At 36.6% G+C, this 23552-nt stretch overlaps 1 protein-coding gene across 12 annotated transcripts in view; it reads left to right on the forward strand.

Annotated features, from left to right (window-relative positions):
- Nucleotides 1-23552, forward strand: part of CADPS2 (calcium dependent secretion activator 2) — a 508886-nt gene that overhangs the window by 202689 nt on the left and 282645 nt on the right. For all 12 annotated transcript variants that reach the window (XR_008574138.1, XR_008574139.1, XR_008574137.1 and 9 more), the window contains exons 10-13: nt 789-897; nt 2046-2249; nt 11353-11489; nt 15109-15296. Coding sequence is in view for 8 of the 12 variants with exons in the window: in XM_054803630.1 (XP_054659605.1) it covers nt 789-897; nt 2046-2249; nt 11353-11489; nt 15109-15296 (638 nt within the window). In the remaining 4 variants the exon portion in view is untranslated. The remainder of the gene's footprint in view (nt 1-788; nt 898-2045; nt 2250-11352; nt 11490-15108; nt 15297-23552) is intronic.

Here is a 23552-nt window from a genome sequence, read left to right on the forward strand (position 1 = left end):
ATTGCTTTTCCTCTTCCAGCTGTTACATTCCTTTCTTTATCTTTCCAGTCGCTTTTTCCTCAGCTGTCCTTATTACTTTTTATTCTTTCTATGGAGTCTTATGCCACATGCTGACAGATTCTCTTCTCATTGCTTTATTATTTTTTAAATAATTGTACTTGATGAGAAGTAACCGACATCGCTCATGCCAGCTGCAGGCTGCTTGACCTACAAAGTACTGTATCCAGTGAGCAAAGCAACCTCGAGATGGGTGTGAACACAGGTACAAAAGATGCAGAAATTAGACTACAAATCAAACTGAAGGTTCTGGTACTTACCATCTTTAACTAGAAGTGGCCAGATTATGTGTTCCTCTTTCCAGCTGCATGATTGTTGTGGCACTCCTTTTACAAACAGTACTTTTATACATAAAAGTCCTTTTTTTCCCAGCTGCTTGGAATACAGGACTTTTTTTTTCTCACACAGCAGACTAAGCAGTTTGGTCAGTACCACAGTACCAAGTATTTTCCCTACCAGAACCTGATTTACTTCCTTTCAATTTTTCATAAAGCAACAGCCCAAATTGCATTGTATTTCAGGAAACTGCAAAGAAATGTGTTTATGGCTTTTTTTTCCCTTCCTTTTGGCAGGAAGGGGAAAGAACACAAAGATTTACACTGTAAATATTTCTGGAAAAAAAATGGGGTTTATTTCTTCAGCACAACTGAAAGCTAATTTAAATTAGTGGTACTGCGTGTTGCACAATTCTAGAATGGAACTCAGCAATTAAGAAGTCCTTTCTTATTCAGGTTAGCCAGTACACATTTGCAATGTGCAGTTACAGAGAAAAGAAATCTGAGCCTCAGGAACTGATGCAACTTGAAGGATACACTGTGGATTATACAGCTCCTCACACAGGTACTTTTCATGATTTTGAAGTATGATATGTTTGTGTAAAACAGCTGATTCAATTTGTTCATTTTGATCTAGCAGCAAAAACCCCCAAGGTTCTTTTTTTCAGCATCTGAAGGTTTTGCAATTATTCCACTAGGATTTTCCAGTGTGAAAAATCATGCTTTTAGAAAGAAGCTTCATTTAAGAAGACTGAACAATAAACTTACACTAAGGTTCCCTGCAACATTGTAAGACCACTTATGATACAAGGAAGAAAATATGAATCCTAGTCAGTCTTTCCCTTTTCTCTCTATTTTTGATGGTGGAGTCCCGTGGCAGTGTGCTGTGAAATATATTCATAAATGTCTTAGAAAAGAAGGCAAATGATGACAGTGCTTGCTAAAGACAAATTACTGAGAGTACTCAAAAATAAATTTGAAGTTATCAGAAAAATCTACGCAAGTTAGTATTAAAATGGCAGAGGGAAATCAAAGTTATACATGTAGAGAAAAACAATTCTACTCTACCTACGCAGTGGGAGGTTATGAATTTGAGACTTCTAAGATATTGAAGATTGATCTTTGGAAACGTTGGCTTGATGTTCAGGATAAATGAGAAGGCAAACAATGCTCAGAAGGTGTTTGGAAAGCCAAAACAATTTTGTCGTAAAAAAACCCCAGCGCAGCCCCGTTGACTGGTGTGTGCTGTACTGGTTATGCGCTGTCAGAACAAAACACTGGAATAAGAAAAAGGTACCAAGGAGGGAGCAGCAACACTGATAAGAGGTATGGAGCTGCCTCTGTTCAAGGAGAGATAAAGTTGACGAGGACTTCCAGCTAGGAAAATGATGCCTAGGAGGAGGATATGTTAGAGAAATGCAGAATAGCATATGACATAGAGAAGATGAATAAGAAATAAATGAGAATTGAATTGGAAATGGAATTATGGAAATATTTTCTCCTGTGACTTCTATATTTATTCTATTTATATGTTACTTCCATGTATTACCATTTGATCCTTATAGCTCTAGATTTTATCATCTTTCTAGGACATAAGTACCTATAAAATGTTTTAACACACACACACATGAAAATCAATAATGTGATAAACATTGGTAGTGATTTAGAAATAATTTGAATTTATTAAGATTACCTTCCTATTTCCTGTTCCAGGTCTTCAGGGTGGTCGAATGTTTTTCAATGCTGTTAAAGAAGGCGATACCGTGATATTTGCCAGCGATGATGAGCAGGATAGAATACTCTGGGTTCAAGCCATGTACAGAGCCACAGGTCAATCGTATAAGCCTGTTCCTGCAAGTCAAGCTCAGAAGATGAATACTAAAGGAGGAAATGTCGATGCAGATATATCCCCACTTTGTAAGTTGGCTTTCTTTTTCTTTTCTGGCTTTGGTTTTGGTTTTAGTTGGTACAGTATGTCGCAGCTCCCTCAATGAAGTTTAATTAAGCAGAAGTCATTCACTGGGGAAATGTGCCTAGCAGTTTGTTGTTAGCCAGAAGCTCTTTAACTCAGATTATTATTACCAGAGAGGGAAATCCTGACTTGCAGGTCATTATTTTTATTATAATCCATGAAAATATGACAATTAGCTTCATATTCATTACAGTTGACCCACATATTACCATGGAGATGGTGTTTGGTTTATATTATTTTTTTCAGTAGCCAGCTAGTGTAGTGTTGAATAGAAAAGCATCAATCTATTTTCAGAATTTTATAGATTTAGGTCAGCTTTATCATACATTGTATACATTAGTTATCATAAAATTGCTGTGCAGACAGTGCATTGTGAACTGAAAGCCACTAGATGGGCTGCTGGATTTTTGCACCCCTCAGTGTAATATTAAACTACATATAAAAAATTTTCCCAAAAAAACAGGTTTAATTTTTCCTCATCTTTCTTTGAGGATAATATTGTTTCAGAGAAAATCAAGGTAGATAGCATATATTAACCATAACTTGAAATTTTCATGTAGTCTCTTTGAAGGTATTCTGTCATGTAGATATCTGTGTATAGGAAGCATATATTATTTTTTTGTTGTTGTTGTTCTGGAGGCTGAGTGCAATCCAAGGATTTTTGTAATAGCCATCCAATTTTTACAGTGTCATATGACTGTATACAATAATCCTTCCTCATTATCATATATCTGTATATGTAGAGTGATAGAAGGGAGATAAATGTTTTAAACTCAACTTAGTTTAATGTCTGAAGTCTAAGCAGATTGACCCAAAACCATTCTCCTCCATCAGTCCTGCTATCACTCGATCTCACAGCCTTCCATTCATCCTGTAATCTTTTATCATTTTGCTATTAGGAGACAGTAAAATGTGCTTGTTAAACTCAGTTATCTCATGTCCGGACTGGGCTGTCAAGAACATTGAAGAAAACATAGTTTAATGTCACAAAAGCACGGACATCTGTTGAATTTTTAATCTGAAACAATTTGGAAGGATGAAGTAACCATTCATCACGGGGGATGTTGAGGTGAAGTATTTTGTAGGACCTAAGTAACACTGCAAAAGCAAAAGTGGGGCAACAGCCAAGGAGTGCTTGTGCTCACCTCCTCCCAGTTACCTGGATCTGGGCTGGGTACTGGGAGTTCACTCTGTTCCCCTCCTAACCGTGTGTGCATCGGAAAGTACAAAAGAAGTGACCATAATCAGTAGTAGCCAAGGAATTGTTCTTCTTCTTGGACACAGGGTTTCCATGGAAGTGAAAGCAACTAGAAAATGCTGACCACAGGGCGGGGAAAGTTATAGAAAGAAAAAGGTACAAAGAACAATTGCACATTTCGATATACAGAGATAAAATTACTAATAGTGGTAAAGAATTAAAAAACCAAGATTCACACATCATGATATTATCTTAGACAGTTAGGGTGACTACAGTTCTTAGGTGGAAACCATAGGAAAATAAGGTTTATTTTAAAGACAGTTTAAAGGAAGCTTGAAAGCCTCAAAATATCATGTATTCTTCTGTCATGCTTATGTATCAACTTGCAGAAACTGGTATGACTGAACCGTATATCAGTCAAAAATCCATGGTTAAATTGTTATTTGCCTTTGGTTTTAATATACTTCAATGTTGGTATTTTGTAATTAATTCATAGAATACTTTGCAACAGAGTAACTTGTGAAATTTAAGTTAATGTGAGGTTTAGTCTTAAAAGAATCAATGTTTGACTTCTGTAATGCTTCCAGTTCTGCCTACATGAGGAAAATTTTATTATTCTGTCTTTTGCACTTGAGGTAGAAATGGGCATAATCAAATTAATCAGTTTCTAAGAAAATGCAAGATCTAGGGTTTACAGATATAACCTTAAATGATTTTCTAAGACTCCTGCTTCATTTACATATACTGTGCTGATTTTCTTGGGGCACAGTTTTACTCTTAAGAGGAATCTATAGCTGACCTTTTGTCAGATTTAAATATGTTCAGTTTCCTAAGTTAATTTTGTTTCCCCCTAGAAAACTGTTTGCATAAAGTTAAGACTATTTTATTTTTAATCAAGATATGACACCAAATACTTGACAGCTAGTATATATATTAAGTGAAATTCATTTTCATTTTTTCCTTCTTTACTATGATACATTTTTAATATTGGGAAACACAGTTATGACCAGAGAATTTGTCATGTATCTTATTTTTCAGTTAATACATCATGTAAGCATTTCCAGCCAACAGATTACATTGTTTTAGTATTTAAAGTGTATCATACAATGCCCCCTCCCCATACAAAAAGCAGAAAACCACCTAGGGCTTTGCAGAACAAATGTCATTTAATAATATTCAATCCTTGAAAGTCTGTCCCTGTCTTCGTCACCCTGTAGGAAGAGTGCAACTCACTCATCCTGGTAAAATGTATGAAAAGAACTTTCAATAGCTTGAAAAACTTTAAATATCTTTAAACTGCTGGATGTAGAGAAAAATCATCCTTATATATTGTGTTTATAAAATATCTTCTGTAATCCTGGAATTCTCTTGATAAGAAAAGCAACTGAAAGTTGTCATTAAAGAAATTAAAACATGATGATGATTAATATGCCACATACCTAACTGTATTAAGGTTAATTTATTGTTAGTAATAAATACTAGCAGTTCCATTTTCCATTGCCTTGTAGACAAAGGTCCAGCTTCCAAAGTTAAAGTTACATTATTAGCTCAAATGACAACTTGGCAAAGTGCAAGCATTTCATTAAACATTTAACATTTTTAATCAAGTGATATATGTAAATGACAATAAATGATTCTTTGTTTTCACAGCCTCTACTGTTTTCTATATTCTCAAGTTCAAAACTCTTAAGGAGTTTTTGTAAGCTGTGGTAGAATTATTCCTGTGATCTATACCATGACTCATTTTGTACCAAAGAAAGTAGTAGAAAGCAAGGAGTAAGAGACTTTTCGTATAAAAAAAAGGCCATATTTTTGCAGTTATTGGTGCCTTGTTCCACATAAGATAATTCCTTGTAGAAGAGTGCTTAAAATGACGTGAACAAGATCCAGCCACCTCTGAGCTGGATCAAAACAAACACATCAGGAACTCCTGAAAAGAAACTAGACATGTGATTATAATAAGACACCCAGGGTCTGACTGATCTTTAGAGCAATTATCACAAATGCAGAAATGGAAATGCTCCTGCATGTGCACAGCAGCAGCGTTCCAAAAGGCCAGCCTACAGATCTCCAACTGATCTGAATGTGCAGTCTCTTCTTGTTGATGCTCTATGGCACTTTAGGATCATTGAGGTAACGTATAAGAAACTTGATATTCTCTACTACCAATCAGGCAAATACGCATACAGGTGTGGCACTGGAATCAAACTGCTGTTGTACCTGTCCAACTTCTAAAGTGAATACTGGCCAATTTCTTCATTTCTGAGTAAAAAAACTTGGTGCTGCACTTTTGTAGTATTAGGTGGGTCAAAACAAGAGTGAAGTCAGGTTAATGTCAGCAATGATCAAGAAAGAGACTGCTCTTCAGTTCCGCTATTCTGAGCAAGTATGCTGTAATGCAAAGAACAGAGTATTTAAGGATGCAAGACTGTAGAAAAGCCAGAAGTTTCCCAAGGATGTGAATGTTTCAGGCAAAGCACTAATTCAAAATAGGTTCATCTGAGTCATAGAAAGATGCGGGAGGCGATCTCTTCCTTAATGAGCAATGTACTAGGATGCCTATTCATACAGTTAGAAAGGCTGCTGATGTGATGACCACTGTTAATAACTTGGTCATAACGAAGAAGTAACAGCAGGACATGAGAGGATTGTGATGTCTTAATGAAGCAACGCAAAGCCAAACATCGTTCTGGTCCTACACCACCATGAGTTCAGAGACACTCTCCCTTTGAAAATACCTGCAGATAAGAAAGGAGAGAGACAGATACTGGAAAACCAAGTGAAGTTAGGAATCATTTGATCTAAGATGTATAGTTTCCCTCATCTCTCTTTTGGAATGATGTCACTTATCAAAACAGCTTATAAAAGGAAAATAATTTGAGATTTTGCAGAGACCAATTATAACAGTTGTCATTAAAATGCTGTTTCGAGCTCCTGTGCAAAACATCAAATCCTATTTATTAAGTAGCAAGGGAGTAGCAAAGGGAGTCAAATATATAGGCCATACATTGGTATTACAAGACATCAGTCCAGTGACAGAACAGTTGAAGGCATTTCCAAATGAAACATCCATCTGACCAAAAGAGCATCACGGAGGAAGCTTGTGTGGACATTTAAATCATCTGAGTGGAGCAGTCAGTGTTGTGTAATCAAGAAGAAAGTGCAGGCAACTTGCCAAATGAAGAAATGCTTTGGGCTTAGTCATGAAAATATAATATTAACTTTTTCAGTCTATTTGGATATACTAATGAAAAGCACTATAAAATTTCTTTCCCTATCATAGTTTCATGGTAAGGGAATAAATTATGAATTTCATATTTCTTTTAAATGTTATTTGTATCACTGTCAGTCTTCGAACTGGCTACATCAGAGACTCTGTGGGAAAACCAGAATATGACTAATATTAAGGTACTGGTCATAATACATACATGAAAGAAATACCACTGCGTAACCTTATGGTAGCATTGCTCAGTTTTGACATAATTGGTAATGTTTTTGTAAAGCAGTTCTTTTAAAATAGTTCTGAGAAGTTTGTATCTGTATGTTCCATTAATTAAAACTTTTAGAAACAAATATAAATAAAAGATATTTTTTTCATTTGACATAGCTTTATCAGCAGGTTCAGTGGCATCTTTATATCCACCATACACTTTGTTACTTGGGAGAGTGGAGTAACTCCACCCTCCCTGCATGTTCCCCCATTCCTGCTTTCCTCCCATCTCCCTTTTAGAAAGAAAAGGTTAACACTGGCCCCCACCACCTTAGGCAGTCAGTAAGTCACCTTTATGCTCTCTCCCATAATACTCAGAAACATACAAAAACTAATTAGTATCCTCTTCAAGTCTGTATTTCGGCAAAATGCTGGCAGTCCATCAGTGTGCTATCCACAGCCTGACGGTCGGGCCATGTGGGCCAGTTGCTTTCTCGTATTCTGCCACTTTCTCTCCATCAGTTATTTCATTGTCTGATATTTAAATAATAAGGTTCTGGGGGCAGAGATTGTCTCCTTGGCCTGTGTTTCTAAGCATGTAGCACTTTGGAGTCCTGGTCAATGATCAGGAGTTGAAATGTTCCCGATGTAAGCTGTCACTATCTGTATGGAGTGGCACTTGAAGGAATGTAATGCATGTCTTGCCACTGTCTTTTGCAAAAAGCATGTGCACCTTCATCTTCATCCAACCAGTTCCAGCCTCTTCTGTGTCAGAGTCATAGTTCTTACCCTACTACTTTCAGTCTCTAAATCTTTTTGATCCCTACAGTACTAGATTTCTTGTCTCTGCCTGCTCTTCTTTCCTGCCTGCCTCAGTTAGTTCAAATTGCTTCCACGATGCTTAAACTCAAGCGGGAATGTCACTGAGAGCCACAAAAAGGAGGAGGTCGCCACTTTGCAAGGCCAGTTCCTGCAGTTCACCCTAGCACAGAGTAAATGCTACAGAAAATGTGGGTTTGCTTCCGGGCTGGAACGGGGCAGAGGTGATGCCTAGTGGTTTGGTTATCACCAGGAACCACTCGAGCATGTGCCATAAACCTGGAATTCTTGATAGTCTTAATTCATTCAACTCTAGTTAGTCATTGAGGATGTGATGATTTTTATAGCCTTTGCAGCTGGACTAAAATTGGAAGTTTCTTGCAAAGATGTCAAAAGGCATGTTCAGGATGATATTTCTGCCAAAATGAATATCCCTGTCGAAAAGAACAACCAAAGAATTTGCTAAAACTCCTGCAATAGCTTTTGTAAGTTTTTACCATGATTTTAAAATATATACATATATATTTATCCTACCTTGATCCAAAAAAAAAAAGGATATTTTTTTTGGCTAACAGTTCCCAAAAGATGAAATAAATACGCAGCCTGAAACAGACAATGTAATATGGAAATAGCAGCCAAAAGAGCGAGTTTGTGTTAGATGCAACTTGAAAGCAGGACAACAAATGCCATTAGGAATGGAAGAAAATGAGTTGTGAAAAAGCAGGAGAAGTATTACTGCTTCACAGTTCTCCCCAAATATCTTCCCAATATTTCCCAAGATTGAGAAAGTGTAGAGAATAAAATGGAATTGTATTTTTTCCTAACTGTATATCACAATATAGTTCTCTTTCTGTCTTTTGCATTTGCATGTAGCTTGAACAGGACATCAAAAGCTCATTTGTGTAGGAATTTGAAAAATACAATCACTCTAACAATTTTTAAAAGTAGGGTGTTAAATAATTTTTAAATCACAGTCATATAACATTTATGCATTCCTCATAATCTTTGACCAAGTTCTTATATTTTTTTAAAAAAATCCATTCTGTTTTGAAAAGATTTACCAGTCGTCTTGTATTTATATCATAACAATAAAATAAAATGTAATGTATTACACTAGATCTATTTTTCTATTATTTCCTGCTTGCCTACAGCTGGCAAAGGTAAGTTTTTAATTGTTTTTCTGTTGCTGGAATATATTTGGTAATAGATCTTCTGTTACTGTTTGACAATGTTATTTGTACTGTTTGAGTCACTTAAAAAGATGATGATCAGTTTTGAATTTTTCTGTAGAATTAGATTTAGCAAGTATTAATATTTTTAGATAAATATTTTTGCTTATTTTGCCCAAATTATGTAATAGCAATTTCTGCTTTCACAAGCTGCATTGTATTCAATAGGTTACCTTACGCATTCTGATCATCTGGATGACTCTATCAGAATGTTGAATCTGTTTCATTTGCAACTTCCAGTCTCCTGAATTCAAAATACTTAATTTCTTGTCAGTACTTACTCCGATTTTCTTTTAAAAGAAGGGGAGTCTTTTATATTAGTGTGATTAACCAGATTAGCCAGTTAATTTAAGAAAGATTCACCTGTGTATAATTTGTACATCTGACCAATGGCAGAAAGAAATACTAATCCTTTCTTTTTTCCGTCATCTGTCTTATTGTAAATAATGGCTCAATAAATCAGATATCCACATAAGAAGGAAAACTTACAAGAAATATAGAAACCAGTTACACATTAAACATACTGGGTTTGGAAAACTTTTATCCGTGTGTGAATCATTTTGGAAACTGTAGATAACTTCACATTGTAGTTTAGGACTTTCGGTAATGTAGTTGTGTTGATATCAATTGTTTATCTTTGAATTCCTGTGTTTAAATATATTTAAAATGCACTAAGAGCATTTCATGTACCTATGTCAAAAATACGAGCTAAGTTTGTCATTAGTGATAGGCTAGTCTAATGCTTATGGAAATATCGTTAATCTATGTAATCACATATGCTACTGATCCTTAAAGCATTAAAAATACATGCTGCTGTTTCTCTGGGATGATGGTCTCGTACCTTACACCGTCGATGTATTGTCATACTGTTTATTTGCTGCATCCACCTTGGTGAAATCTGTCACATGGATGTGACTCTTGCTTTGACAATGCAAAGCCAAGTGATATGAATTAGTTTCTGCATCTTTCCAGGACGTGATGCTGCAGATCCTTCAGCTTGAATTAAATAATTCTCCCATCTACAAATACAGCTGAAAGTTGGACTTGACATGGATCAATATGATCTGGGGCTAAATTTCTAAATGTGACTGATTATGTTAGCATCATGCCCACAGATCAATATTGAGTTTTATTATGAACCTGACTCTATAATTGGGTTTAATCAATAAACTTTTGTCTCCTTTTCTTTAGAAATTTTAGGTTTGTACTATGCAGGTTTTCAAAATTGCATTTAGGATACACTTAGATCTATACTTTTCTAGTAACGAATATAAAAAGACCTAGGTTTGAATTTAAAGGAACAAAGAGCTAAGACCCTATTGAAAGGGGAAGTCAATTTTTAAGTTGATAGGACTGTTCACCCCAGTACAGTCTATAGAATCCACGACAGCTAATGTGCTAATACATAACTAGTCCTTTTGGGCACTGTAAGGCTTTTTCTGTCCATACTTGATAGATAATTCACATTGAGGACTTTGACAAAACATAGCATTAATGAAAGCAATCGCTAGAGCTTCTCTTTTGATAAACCCGCGGGGTTTAAAGGCGTTGAAAGATGCAATCTGTGAAGAACAATAAATTTGGGCCTTTGATTGAAGTGCCATTTGGGATGGTATGTTTTCTCGATGTATTTACACAAAAATGCTGCTCCCTTTTTCAGTACTCTTTGCTGGAAGGTTGAAGGAGCTCTTTGCCATTACTACATTAAGGTTTGTCTCATTAAAAGCTGAGTACAAAAAGAAGGCTGGAAATGACCTAGCTCAAGCCAGTGTGTTCATTTCTGCTCCAGTTTGCCATTTGAGAAGTAGGCTTCAAGCCATGATGAATATTTCTATGAGCGGTACTTTGATCTGCAGAAAAGATGCTCTTTCTTATCCGAAGAAATAAATGCATAAACCTTTTCTTTTTTTGCAATGGAGGGAAGGATATTTATTTGGTTATTTTGCTAAAATTAGAAAGAGCGCCACACAAACCCAGGAAATTATAGAATACATTTTTTTCATACTCATAACATTGTTTTGTAAATTGTAATATTTGCAGAGCTCCACTAGATAACCATACTTTAAGAATTATTTTAATGCACTGTGTTGTATTTTCCAGTAGCCTTTCTAAATTTTGTTTAATCTGTCAGTGGGTAGCAACTTTATTTTTTTTTCACTGTTACACTCCGTAGACCGGTATGATGGAAAAATAATTCAGTAATATGATTTTGAGTTTAAAAACCAAGCATCTACTTATGTGACTTACTTCTTTGAGATATTTTCAAGGAAGTTGGAATATTGAGAGTTATATACCACATGTACACTTGCAGTTGTAAATCTGCATGCACATTCACCTGTATTGTTCTGCACATTTTTCCTTTTCATGAACAGATACAGACCGTGGTCAGAAACATGGCATGGATGAGTTTATTTCTGCTAATCCCTGCAAATTTGACCATGCTTCCCTCTTTAGACTGCTTCAGAGGCAGACCTTGGATCACAGATTGAATGACTCCTATTCTTGTTTGGTGAGTACTCGCTGGAAGATAGATATAAAGAAGTGAGAAATAGTTGTTACAAAGTAGTCCTTTCTTCCTAGTTCATTCAATAGCTGCGGTTGTAGTTGGAATAAAGGGTCCAATCGATTGGTTTCAAATTTGAAAATTATACACTTGCAAGCTGCTGCTGTGCCGCTCAATAGAAAGCAAAGAGACCCAAACTGTCTCTGATTTTATCAGCTGAAATTTATCATGTCCTGTATGGAGGTTTGAATAAAAACAGAAGGTTTTGATAATGGTAAGAGCTCCTGTGGTAGGATTTACTGACACTGTACAGGCATTTTAAGGTACAAATGCGGTCGCCTGATGTTAGACGTTTTCACCTATCTTGTAATTCTTCATTCCACTGTGGTGTGAAGAAGGAAAAACGCCAAAAGAAGTGAAGCAGAATGACAGCCAATATAGATATATGGGCATATATGTGTTACTTGAATTGCAAAAAACAAATGGGAGCATAATTATTAAACAACACTAAGTGTGCTCTCTTTAATGTTTTTCACATTCAAAGACAGCTATAAAAGATAAAATATTGGCATAACATGCTTCCCTATTTCCAGCTACAGTTTCCCCTTCCTACATACACTTTCTGTTCTAGGCTTTGGGGGGCCAGGGCTCCAGGATGGGACTGCTTCTGGGTCTGTTTTCAGTAGGGAAAACCAGCAACAATCTTGTGGAAGTCCGTCAGATTCTACACCCTTGTTAAACAGGTTTGCGTGGGTCAGACCTCATACCTTCCTGAGGCTTTATTTTTCACCTGATACCGTGTCTGAAATAGTGATTTCTCACTAAGAACCTAAAACACCTCATAGCACAGAATTTTTTTCACTTTACTATCTCAACAGCAACAAAAAAGGATAACTTTTTTTGTTACTTGAGTTTTTCCATTGATCTGACTAGTCATGTAGTACAAAGACAATGATGGGGTTTAGGTTTGTTTGCAAGTGTACAAAAGAAAAAAAAAAAAGATTATTTGGTGACAGTTGCTTCCTTTTTAAAATACTAACAGATAAGTATGTATAGAAAAAGTTAAAGGACTTATTTTCTGTCTGTGGGTTGCACGCTGAATCAAAGAAGAGGCCTGAAGGTACATCTGTACAAAGTAATTGGCACTCAAAGAGAAAATGGTTAGCTTTCTAACAGTGCATTGGGGTCAAAATCTTTTTTTATTATAATAATATAGTAAGACACTTAATATAACCTTGAAATCAGGAACTTTTAGAAGAGGTTAGGTGAAATACACAGTGCTATAGCAACCACAAAGCAGATGCATTTCTTATTGTTCTTTTTAAAATTCAGCTTTTAATAAGTAGAAAGGGTGATCATTTTTTGTTAAATTGCATATTTAACTGTATTTTTTAATTAAAAAAACTGGGAATGTCAAGATAGCAGTAGAATACATGAACATATAAGTGTGAATATTTTTTTCTGAACAGCTCATTTCCTATCATTTTTAGAAACAATGCATCCCTTTATTTCGATAGATATAGAGTAACCACACATACAACTTGTAAAAATAAAACCAAAAATGTGTAAGAATTAATATTTAGCCCAGTTCTGTATTAAATTACTATAAGACTTAAGCTTCTTTAATTTTACATTCTTCTTGGTATTGAGGAGCTTCTTTTTTGTTGGGTTTTTTTTTGCACTTATACAATAAAAAATATGCTGTTATCTGATACTCTGTAGCGTATAGTTGTTTTGTGTTTGTGAGACTTATGCATGGTATGGGGTTGAACAAGGGCAAGGAAGGCACATTTTTATATGAAAATGACCACACTAAAACAGGTCTCTTACAGAGACTGAAGTTAAAGTAATGCGTTCTTTAAAAATTTGTATTCTTGTCACAATTTTTTCCTACAAGAACATAGAGGAATTTTAATACTTACTTCCTTTTGCATTGCAGCATTTTTTTGTGTTTTCCATAAAAATGTAGAGAGAGATCAGTGACAGTGACGATGTATCGGCAGAATATCAATCATCGCAATAACCGCTGTGTATTTTATCTAGGCATAGGATACATATTATTGCAGAAATTCAGTTAAAATCCCTTTCATCTTTCAATGGAATACCATATTTTCTAGCAAACACTTTTTAAACTACTTGAGCCATTGCAACATGACTGGATATTAGTTTAAAACACTGAGTACTGTTCTGGGTGCTGTAATAAAGCTAAATGTTCTCTAGAAACAGCTGAAGCTCTTTAAAGGCAATGGAAACATTGACTTCAAAGAAATTAATCAGGTGCAAATAAATTTTTGAAATAACCTGGAGTTGTTCTTGTTTTCAAATAAGATGTTAAATTCAAGAGTTGAGGGAGAATATAAAATTTAAATTCCTGTCTCATGCGAGTCTTTTGATAAAATTAAAACACAGATTTAAACCTGATGTAAATATATTTTTAAGTATTGTTTAATAGCATTTTGGCTGATTATTTGTATAAATATTAAACATCTGAGCTTGCAGAAGTATTCACAAGCAATAGGCAAATATTGATCTTCAGCTGCTAAACTGACATTACAAATTCATGACTTGCAAAATCATTTTGCTTATCCAAGTTATTTGTATATTTGGGTTCACGTGTTCCTCAGTCTCTCTTAACCATTTGGCAGGGATGATGAGAGGGAAATATCACCACAATTAAGAAAAGAACAAAGGAAAATGCTTATTTAGAAGAGCTATGCAGTAGCTGTGGTTTTCCAAGTTTTATGTTTTTCTCCCCGCTGCTTTTTGGAAGCTCACTGTGCTATCTTTTTTCATATTGGGAGGCAAAGCAATCAAAACTCTTCTGGTTTATATTTCTACATCAAGAATCAATTATTATTTTTTTTCACTCTGGAGTCGCTCAAGAACTGTTTTTGTGGTGGGAAGGAGTCTCTACTTTGTTCGTGTCTGTGTCAGGGTTACGCCGTTCTGGTCTCATCAAGACTCAGCCCGAGTAAGCCCTCAGTATGCCCCAGAATATCTAATTACTGTCTGAGGTCAAATCATACTTATCTTATTCAGGTGGCTTTTAACAAACTACCTACCTTTGTATCTCTTTACTAGTGTAAGTTGTTAAAAAGTTGTTAAAAGTGCATGCATGCCACATAAGAAACAGAGTAAATGGTCAAATTGTGGTTCTCGCATATTAAAGTTGCAGCCACAGGGAACTGACCATCCAGAAACTGTGTTATAACTGTCCATGTTAATGTCCCTCACCTTACCCAAATGTTCTCTTATAGCTTACAATTAATTACTTTAATAAAATTAATTATTTTGAAGTGTTAGTTTATTTTATGTTAGATTTTTGTATAATTGAATCTGTGCCAGACTTCGGATGTATTAGCATGTTTTTGTAAACCATATATTTCATAGTAGTGGTAACTCAGAACTGCAAATAGTTTCCTGACATTTACTGCTTTCAGCAGGAGGGCTACTGTTGGATCCAGCTTCCAGTGCCATCAGCATTAGTCAGATATAAGTCATTCCAGTATAAAAAGTGCATGTCATACAGATAAAAATATGTGCTTCTGTTCTTTGTTTGATTTAAAGCTGTGAGTGGGAAGAGAAATCTCAAAATGTTCTGGGGTTTTTTGCCTTTCTCTTTCAGGGTTGGTTTAGCCCAGGTCAAGTCTTTGTATTAGATGAATACTGTGCTCGCTACGGAGTGAGAGGCTGTCACCGCCATCTTTGCTATCTCAATGAATTGATTGAACATTCAGAAAATGGTTCTGTCATCGATCCAACCTTGCTCCACTATAGTTTTGCATTTTGTGCATCTCATGTTCATGGTAACAGGTAATTTCATGGTATATTTTTAAATTCTTAGCCTTAGGATGAAGCAAGAGTATTTATAGGCTCTTGCATTCACCAGGTAGGAAAGTTGCACACAACAGAAATCAGTTCATGAAAGGTTCTTCAGGGGTATTGGAAGTTCTGTACAGATTGCTATTTAAAAAAATATCTCCTTTCAGTTTGTACTGTCTTAATGCAGTGTGTTTTCTTGGGCATTGTATAGATGGGCTGATTAAAGGCTAAAGGGTATCATCCTCTTAAAAAGGTAGTCTTGTGCATTTTGCGTTTGTGTTGTGTTAGTGAATGGTGCTTCCAGTGAACACTTTGAACAATTTTGCAGTTCAAGGGAAGCTTTGACTCTTTTTCTACAGTCTGTAGCATGGCAGCTAATCATACTATACTGAGTTCTTCTGCCTGTGCTACCACAGGAAGAAATAACATATATTGGAATGTGGTGTGACCCCCAGCCAGGGAGAGCAAGGGCAGTTCTGGAATTCTTTCCACTAAAGGGGTAGGATGCTTTAGGAGCTGTTGGTCACAGTGATGATCTTGGGATGATGTCTTCCTTCCACTTGCAAGTGAAAGACTTGGAAAAATTAAGTTGTTGCTTTGCCATGCTAAGCACATTCTTTAAAAGAAGCTTTTGCTTCATCTATGTCTTATTCCAAATTGTGAGGGAACTAGCTCTTCTGTTAAACAGCAGGTATTGGAGATAGGATCATTGAATAGCTCGGGTTGGAAGGGCCCTCGGAAGGTCTCTAGACCAACCTCCTGCTCAAAGCAGGGTCAGTTGTGAGGTCAGACCAGGTTGCTCAGGGCTTTATCCAGTCAGTTTGAGCCTGTTTTATTCCAGTGTAGTTATATCCATTGTCTTTTGTCAACCTCCCAGTAGCAGCTGGGGGGCTGCCATTCAGTCCCCCTAGACACCACCTGTTCTCCAGGCTGAACAAGCCGGGCGCCCTCAGCCTCTCCTCAGAGCAAGTGCTCTGGCCTCTGACTGTCATGGCCGCCGTCCACCGAACTTGCTCCAGTTTATCCCTGTCTTCCTTGTCCTGGAGTGGGGAGTGGGGCAGGCAGTCTATCAAATTATAGCACAGCATGCATTTATACCCTACTATGCACACTAGATCTGTAGACTGCTGTAGGAAATATGTTTTAAAAGTTCAAAAATAACAAGGGAAAACCCAATAGATCTCCCCCCCTCAACTGATCTGATCCTGCCGCAAGAGGAAAAGCTACTCACAGTCCCAAAAAGTGATTACCAAAAAGCGATTACTGTGATGCTGTCAATAAATCCCCAAAACTGAATCCTGGTAGGGATCAGGAGAAAGAGAGGTTTTATTCCCAAGATGTATGCTTATGTTGCCTTGCAACCAGTCAGTCACAGAGGCCGTTTTACTTGTCCTCGAGCCAGTGAAGAAGGCACGGTCCTTAAAAAGGATATTGTTTCCTTCATTGGCTCAGACAAAGCCTCATCTGTGAGAACAGGAGCTGGGCATTTGTGACCTGGGTGATTTGGTAGTGGGAGATTAACATTATGTAATCCTTGGTAATAATATCCAAAATTAAAATGTTTTTGAATATGCCTGAAATACTCTCAATAATCTTAATGTTCATACTGGTAAGTTAGGAGATTTTATGGCTTTCACTTGGTAACCTATTCTCTGTAAAAGCATGCTTCTTTTGTCAGTTCCTGAAGAACCAGACACATTCGTATTTCCTATTGAGTCTAAGTCTTTGTTGTTTCTAGCCTTTTTATTACTGGTTTCAACCTAACAAGACAAATATACAGTGATAATTGCTCAAACTTATTTCAAGAATTCAAAAGAAAGGTAGATACATTTCTTTTTATTTCATAATTTAAGTGAAGGACAACAGTGCGTGCAGTGCATGAAAATATCTCAGGGAGCACATCATTTACACAGTGGTAAGCACTCTGTTTGTATTCTGTCTATTCCTTCTGTACAGATATTCTCTGAATAGCATTATGAGTGTTTTAGGAATAAAAGAAGTGTTGAACAGAGAGGGTCTGACTAGAACTGAGATATTGTAAAAAGGAAGAAAAAAGAAACATGAAGAAAGAAGAAAAGTAAGTCAAGGACAGAAGCAGACACACTCACAGAGGATGACAGACACACATATACACACATAATACATCCACTCATTCATCTGCCACAGCACTAAGAAATAGTAAAAGGGAAAAAAGAATTTCACAGACAATGCACGACAGGCCAAAGTTCTAGGCTGATCCCTGGCGTTATACATCTTAGTTTTATAAGTCAGGCTGAGAATTAGAAAGACCACAGAACAAAGACAAAGAGCTTTATACTCTGGGCATGATGTATTCAATTTATATTTCACCTTTGCTTCACAGAGGGATCTTAGACCTTCCACTAGCCTGAGAAAGATCATCAAAAATGATCTTGAAGTCAGGCGATGGAGGAGCATGTAGAAATGCATATCTGTAGTTCGAATTATCAATTTCCTTTAGGCATGAATTTTAGAGTAGCAGGCAATCTAGTGACATCAGTCAAATGATCAGATAAAGGTGTCACTCACCTCCATTTCTGGTAGTCTGTTGAGAAACTCAAGCGCAAATCAGAGCAAATCTACAAAATATACTGGGGCCACACCAGGACATATGCTGAGCACACCAATGATCTGATTTGCTCAATAAAACTGGTGAGGAAGAAGCCTCGTACAATGGACCCCAGCTGTCTTTTAGTCATAGACAGTCTCTAAGATCCCAGGCATGATTGTGGGATTGCGTGTGCTGAATACCGCTCCCAGTAAACACTACAAACAAGGCTGAATCAGCTTTGGCTCTTTCCACCCTTCATATGTCTCCAGAACTCTTCCAGCAGGTTTTGAACCCTCAGGTATCCCCTGTGCTCTTTAGCTTCGCCCTAGGACTTGAAATACAAACTCTGCTTCATGCTGCAGGCTGTAATGCTCTTGCAGTCTGTAACACAGTAGCCGTAGTTTATTTTCAACACACCTGGAATAAACACATAAAAGTAAATTGTTGTTCTAGAGCTTCAGGGACATTGTGGAGCACAGAGGAGACCTGAACTGAGCTCTGGTGCAGGCTGTATGCAGCAGACCTTGCCACGTGGTGTCAGGACCAGAGAACAGTCCCCCACTGGTTTCTTTTGCTAGACGAAGGTATAGGTAACAAGTTCTGACGGAGTTACCAAGCATGGTGGTACTTAGTGTGCCTCTTGTGCCAATGTTGTTGATTTGGGAATAGAAATGTTTATGTAGGGTCGAACACAATGTGCTGAGTCCTGGACTGAGGAATTCAAGCTTCATTCATGCCCTTCTCAAGCCTCATTTGTGCCTTTCCTTTTCTGCTGGGAAGAGCATTACGACTGGGCTAACAAACTGCTTATGTAGAAGAGGTATTTCTGCTTTTGTGGATTACATTCTTAAGACATTCTCTTCCTAAATAGCCAAAAAGCAAAATATTTTAGTAAAAGTATAGCCTTTCTGAGTGTTTAAACAAAAACACATCCTCGTTTCTGAATCAACTGATTCCTTTTCCTAAATAAAATCAGGTTTTGTTGGCTGTGCTTCCAGAGCTATGTAACTTTACAATAGCATCTCCTTTGGCTCCTCTTCACAATGTTTTTCTTCTGAAATGTTCCACTGTATGGTCAAAGTCATTGATTCATGAGTGAACTTTTTGCACTGCAGTTATGCATACATTTGTGTATGTCTGGTGAAAGTGAAATGGGCAGAACAAGAACTGCAGGATATTCCTGAATGCTGACATTTCGGTCTAAACAGTCCAGGTAGGACCTATTGTTTTCTTCCCCATCACATTCACTTTTGTCTACTTTTCATGCTGTGACTTCTATTTAGTCCCACTTGTCTGAAATGGATGCTGGTGGGTATCACATGAAGTGCAAAGTGACTTCTTTCCACCTGCTGAGTTACAGACTGAATTGAAAAATTCAAAATTCAAACATATTCCCTGGTTATACTTTTTTCTATTCAGAAAGAAAGCTAATTTATTGGAAGGTCTTATATGACAAGTGAAGGTGAAAGTAATGCTACAAAAATCAATTTATAACCAAAGATAAATAATTTATTTCCACCTTCATTTTGAAGTCTTCAGCGCATGTATGTTTGCATAGAAGAACAGTCGTATTGAGCCAGGGTTCTTCTAAGACAGTCATCTGTCTCCAGCATTGACCTGGTTGGAGTAAGAGAAGGACAAGCATATGGAGTATTTCCTCTTAGTGCTCTTTCAGTCTCACTTTGCAGCTCAGAATATGCCTGTATGCCTGTTCAGTAACCAGGAGTGAGCCTCTGTTTCAGGTACTTGTCCATTGCACCCCTCAACCTGTGTAAACCCTTTGCACCCTCAACACCTTTAGCAGCAAGTTCCACAACTCACCCTCCTCTTACTTGAAGAACTCTTGCTTTGAACTTGACTCCTACGTGTCTCATTTCTCTCTCTGTTGCTATTGGAAGAGGTGGAAGAGAGAGCAAAGAGTCTCTTTGCTATTTAAGATTCAAGAAGTATGAGCGAACCATGCATTGATTACTGAGTGGATGTTTTCTGCTAATTCCTTATGCTTTTCTGGTAATTCCCAATGTTGATTTACTTCTTTGACTGCTACTAAACAGGGGCGGTTTCATGGAATTATCCATCATAACACCAAGATCTCTGTCCTGAATAGGAACTGATTTTTTTCTTACATTTATCTACCGTGATCGTTGTTTGCTGTTTTATTGCTACTTGATTTCATAAGGTCCTTCTGGAATTCCACACTATGCCACAAAACTATCATTACAATTACATTTACTATCTCCTCAGTTCTTGGCTGTTTGCTAGGTCATTTACGAATACTATAAAATAACACAGGTCTCAGCACAGATCCCTGCAGAACTCTACTTATAACTTACCTTCGCTGCAGGTACTCACCATTTATTCCTACTCGCTCTTTTTCTCTATAAATGTAAGGGCTTTCACTCTTACTCAGTGGCTGCTTAATTACCCTAAAAGCTTTCGGTTAGGGACTCTGACAAAAGATTTTTGGAAATCCAGGTGCATCATATCAGTTAGGTCACACTCATCCACCTGTTTTTGATCCCTTTAGAGAACTTCAGGAAGATCAGAAGGTAAGATTTCTCTTCCTTATGGCTTCAAAGCCATACAAATTTCTTCACAATAGATAATATGTACCCATTTTTCTTTAATTTTATCCTTAAATATCCTTATATTATAGTTCCTTCTAATTTTCTGGGATGTATGTAAAGCTTACTGGACTGGAGTTCCCTCTACCTCCCCTGGAAACTTCTTCTGATTTTTAAATTCATCTTACATTCTTCACCTCCCATTCTTCAGGAGGAAGGCAGTTCTTGGTGAGAACTTTCACACAACCACAGATAATTCAGTTCTTGCCCTGGCAACTTACTGCTGGTAATTTTTCTAATTTGTTCCATATGCTTTTTCTTAGTTGCTTTAATTTTGGACAGATTCTGCGCTGAAAATAAAGATTTTTTTTTTTTGCCGTCAACAAAGAAGAGTTCCAGCAAAGGAGTCGTCTTAATTCTTTTCATAATAAACACCACTGCAAAGAATTCATTTCATAACTCTGCAATAGCCCTGCCCTCTCTGAGAGCTCCTTTTAGAGCCTTGCCATCATTTGGCACTGTAGACTCTCCGTGACAGGCTTCTTCCTCCTGTTATACTTGGAGGAGATATCTTAAAGTGAAGTAATGAACACATAAGAGAAATGAAACTATGGAAACTTTGGAGAGTGCTATGCATTCATATATTTCTTTTCATTTTTCAATGTTTTGTGATAAGAACCATTTATTGCAATTTTACACTTTGTGTCAAGTGATGAAAGAATGTTCAGAGAAATCACCCCTTTCAAATCTGGGACAAGGAACTTTGTAAAAATAATGAAAACAATATCATTACATTGCTCTGTCTCTTCTAATCATTTTTTGTGGAACTTCTGAATAGATATTTCCTTCTCTTCTGACTAAATTAACTCTAAAGTAAGGTTGTCTCTATCTTGCTGGTTTCTCCTTCATTTTATGTCATTCATAAACAGTATCTAATAAGATTTGATCTAAAGTTCCAGAACTTAAGTCAGTAGTTTCACTATTTATTTGCACATGGTCACCATATGACATGAAAGGTTTTGTCCAGTTGATCTCTTTCCAGAAGTGTTATGTTTTTATACGTATAATTTTGTATATAAAAATATTTTAGTAGCATGTAGACTTCTTAGATGGTTTTCCCAAGAAAGCATTGCTAGCAGGATTTTGTGGAACCTTTCAGTTTTAAGCAGTTGAAAATGCTTCCTCTTTCCGCTGTGCTTCTTATTCACGCTCGAGCCCACGTGTTCTGTCTGTGTTGTAATGATAGCAGGTGCAAGGTCTTCTTTCACTGGTTTTTATTGTCAGTTGGGCCTTCTGCTTTAATCTTAGATCTGTTCCAAGGCTGTCCAGCAGCTGCAGGAAGGAGCATGAGTTCCCTTACAGTGTGGATCTTTAGGGAAGTGTGTTACAACAGAAGTTATATTCCATCAGTCTACCAGCATCTTATATAAATTCTCTCTCATGTTTGATACAGCATCTAGAGACTTAACAAGAGTCTTTTGCTTTTGTAGTTTGTCTCATTTTTCTATCAGTCCTCTATAATGGAAATGATGAGAGTGGATTTCTTGTACTTGAAAGTGTGTTTTTATTCAGAAGTCATTTGTTATCAGTCTCCATTTCCCCAGAATAATGGAATGAGAAAATACACCTTTTAGGATTTATATGCTATGTGAGTTTGTGCTTCTAGATGAGAAGCAGAGTTCTCTCAAAACTGGAAAAACTAGTTGCTCCTTGGACATTTATATCCTTTTTCTTCAAGTGAGTATAATCTTCCCCTTTTCTGAGGCTCGTTGGGCAATGCTGAGAATAGAAGTTTTTCACTAGGTCTTTCAGTTTTATGTACTGCCCCGTGCCAAGCATCTTGCGTCATCCAGTTCATCCTTCATTTTTGGAAGCTGATCATCTCCAAGGTATATGGAGCACAGAGGAAGGTAAACCTTCTTTCATTTAATCTGTATTCTCCTTTTTCAGTGATTCATCTATGAACATCTTACCCCCAAGCCTTTGATGTAAGGCTCTCTAAATAGTTAAGTTTGAGGTTTTTTTAATTAATGTTGTTCAATTAGTGACAGAGCTTTCTATATATTACTGTTGTAAATAGCCACAAGAAAGTTATCACTAAAGTTCTCCGGAGTTCCAAGCTAGAAGCAAAGTTCTTCGTGTTGCAGATACCAAGTGCAGCCATGTTGACCTCACCTTTGGTTTAAGAAAGGATACTATCTTGTGTTGGAAGGTGCTGATAACTATAATAATGTTAGAATAAAATGTGTCCTCACTACAATATTAACAGAGGCACATTTTTCAACATATCAAAACAAATCTGCTTCTGAAAAGCCTCAGTCAATAGAAAATTAATCACAATTCACGCATTATTAAGAAATATTAGAACAAAGTTCTGCATATTTAAGGTGATACTTGCCATCTTAAGCAATGAAGGAACAGCTAATGCTATTACATACTCTCACCTTTCCTAAATATTATACATTGTTTTGTCATTAATTTCAACTGATTAATGCCTATACATACTCTTATACTTTGGGTAAAATATTATATTAGTACATGCTTAGCTTTTCAGTAGAAGGGCATTAATGAGTCCCACCTAAAATGTAACTACATAAAAGATCATTAAAATTAACCTGATTTATCATCTTAATCTGTTTTAGTGGCCTTCAGAATTGGTCTTTTTTGTTCACTTGTGAAAAAGAGGGTATGACCTGTAAGCAGATGTAGGATCAGCCTGAGAAATGCATACAGCAGAAGGCTCTATTGTGCCATTTTTTTTTGTCAGAATGTTTGAAGAATAGTTAATATAAACAACAAAATGCTCGGTTTTCAAGTGCCTGCTGGTTAAAGCTATGTTTAAATGCCACGTGATAATTTGCTCTCTTCATTTTCTGTTAATAAAAAGACGTCTGCTCAGCCTGCTTCTAAGCTAATAATTTAAATCATTGCTTTTCTTAGATTTGTCTAACATAAACCATGGACTCAGCAAAAGCTTTAATTAATACAATTGTGTTTTAAAGGAAAATTTGGGTATTAAAGTCCTTGGTTATTAAAGTCCTATAAATAGATAATAAAATCTCTTCATCAGAATTCTAAACAATTTAATCTTCTGTTTACTAAGAAACAGAAGTC

Source organism: Grus americana, chromosome 1 (genome assembly GCF_028858705.1).
Source record: "Grus americana isolate bGruAme1 chromosome 1, bGruAme1.mat, whole genome shotgun sequence".
NCBI classification, from domain to species: Eukaryota; Metazoa; Chordata; class Aves; order Gruiformes; family Gruidae; genus Grus; species Grus americana.